The sequence below is a fragment of the Marmota marmota genome, unplaced genomic scaffold, assembly GCF_001458135.2.
Source record: "Marmota marmota marmota unplaced genomic scaffold, marMar, whole genome shotgun sequence".
In the NCBI taxonomy this organism is placed as follows: Eukaryota; Metazoa; Chordata; class Mammalia; order Rodentia; family Sciuridae; genus Marmota; species Marmota marmota.
Window position 1 is genome coordinate 836,743 of NW_026000241.1, and position 1,088 is coordinate 837,830.

The 1,088-nt window shown below is 60.4% G+C and overlaps 1 protein-coding gene across 1 annotated transcript in view; it reads left to right on the forward strand.

Moving 5' to 3' along the window:
• The first annotated feature begins 1,010 nt into the window (after positions 1-1,010).
• The window catches only part of Atg4d (autophagy related 4D cysteine peptidase), a 7,295-nt gene continuing 7,217 nt past the window's right edge, over positions 1,011-1,088 (forward strand). Inside the window, exon 1 of the mRNA XM_015488818.1 lies at positions 1,011-1,075. Within this exon, the coding sequence (XP_015344304.1) occupies positions 1,011-1,075 (65 nt within the window). The remainder of the gene's footprint in view (positions 1,076-1,088) is intronic.

Below are 1,088 nucleotides of genomic sequence, written 5' to 3' on the forward strand. Positions count from 1 at the left end.
GTAAGGGCTCTGGAGGTATTAGCATTTGATTTCCTTTCCTTTGCCTCCTCCCTCTGAGTGTTGGTCAGTGCTAGCGGGTTTCCCTAGCACTAGCACATGATAGTTCATGAGTTCTGTCCTCAGCATTAAAAAAAGAAAGAAAGAAAAGATGATTGATTTGTGTTTTTGCAGGTATGTATTGGAGCCCAGAACCCATTATGCACATTAAGAAGCAGTGGTGGGCACGGTGGCCCGTGCCTATAATTCCAGCGGCTGGAGAGGCTGAGGCGGGAGGCTGAGGCACGAGGATGGAGAGTTCAAAGACAGCCCCAGCAAATTAGAGAGGCCCCAAGCAACTCGGTGAGACCCTGTCTCTAAATAAAATACAAAAAAGGGCTGGGGATGTGGCTCAGTGGTTAAGTGCCCCTGGGTTCAATCAATCCCCGTACCAAAAAAAAAAAAAAAGGAAAGAAAGAGACAACCGGGGTATAGGGCCTCCGGCTTGCTGGGCGGGGCACAAGGTGGGGGTAACACCCAGATTTGGGTTGAACAGCCCGCCTAGGGGGGCGTTCACGCCCTCGACATTCGTTCATGTGGATACATGTATTCGAATTCTATTTTGCACTAGAGGAAACTGAGGCACAGAGAGGAACGGCTGGTCCGAGGGTCGCACGCGGAAGACCCGCCCCGGGCTGAGGCGGTCCTGGCCGGAGCCCGGGTGGGCGTTCCACGGGTAGGCGAAGCGCCCGCAGGTGCGTCCTCTCGCCGAGGTCCCGCCCCGGGGCTTTGGGGGGCGGTCCTGGGGGCGTGTTCAGGGAGGGGCTTCTCGGCTCTGGGGCTTCTGATAAGGGCCGCAGGGGCTCGCGCGCGCCTGGGCGGTGCGATAAGGCGGGCGTGGGGGTGGCGCGGGGAGGATCTGGGTCTTCGAGTCCTTGCGGGGCGGCCTGGACGGGGGACCCACGGGGTTCAGGGCGGGGTGGGGCGAGCGGCCGGGTTACGCCCGCCTCCATCCGGGGGCCTGAGCCGCTAAAATGGCGATGGCCGTATCAGTGGCGGCAGCTCGCGCCGCTCCCGGGAGCCCGGGGCTAGGGGCCGAGTAGTCCCTTCCC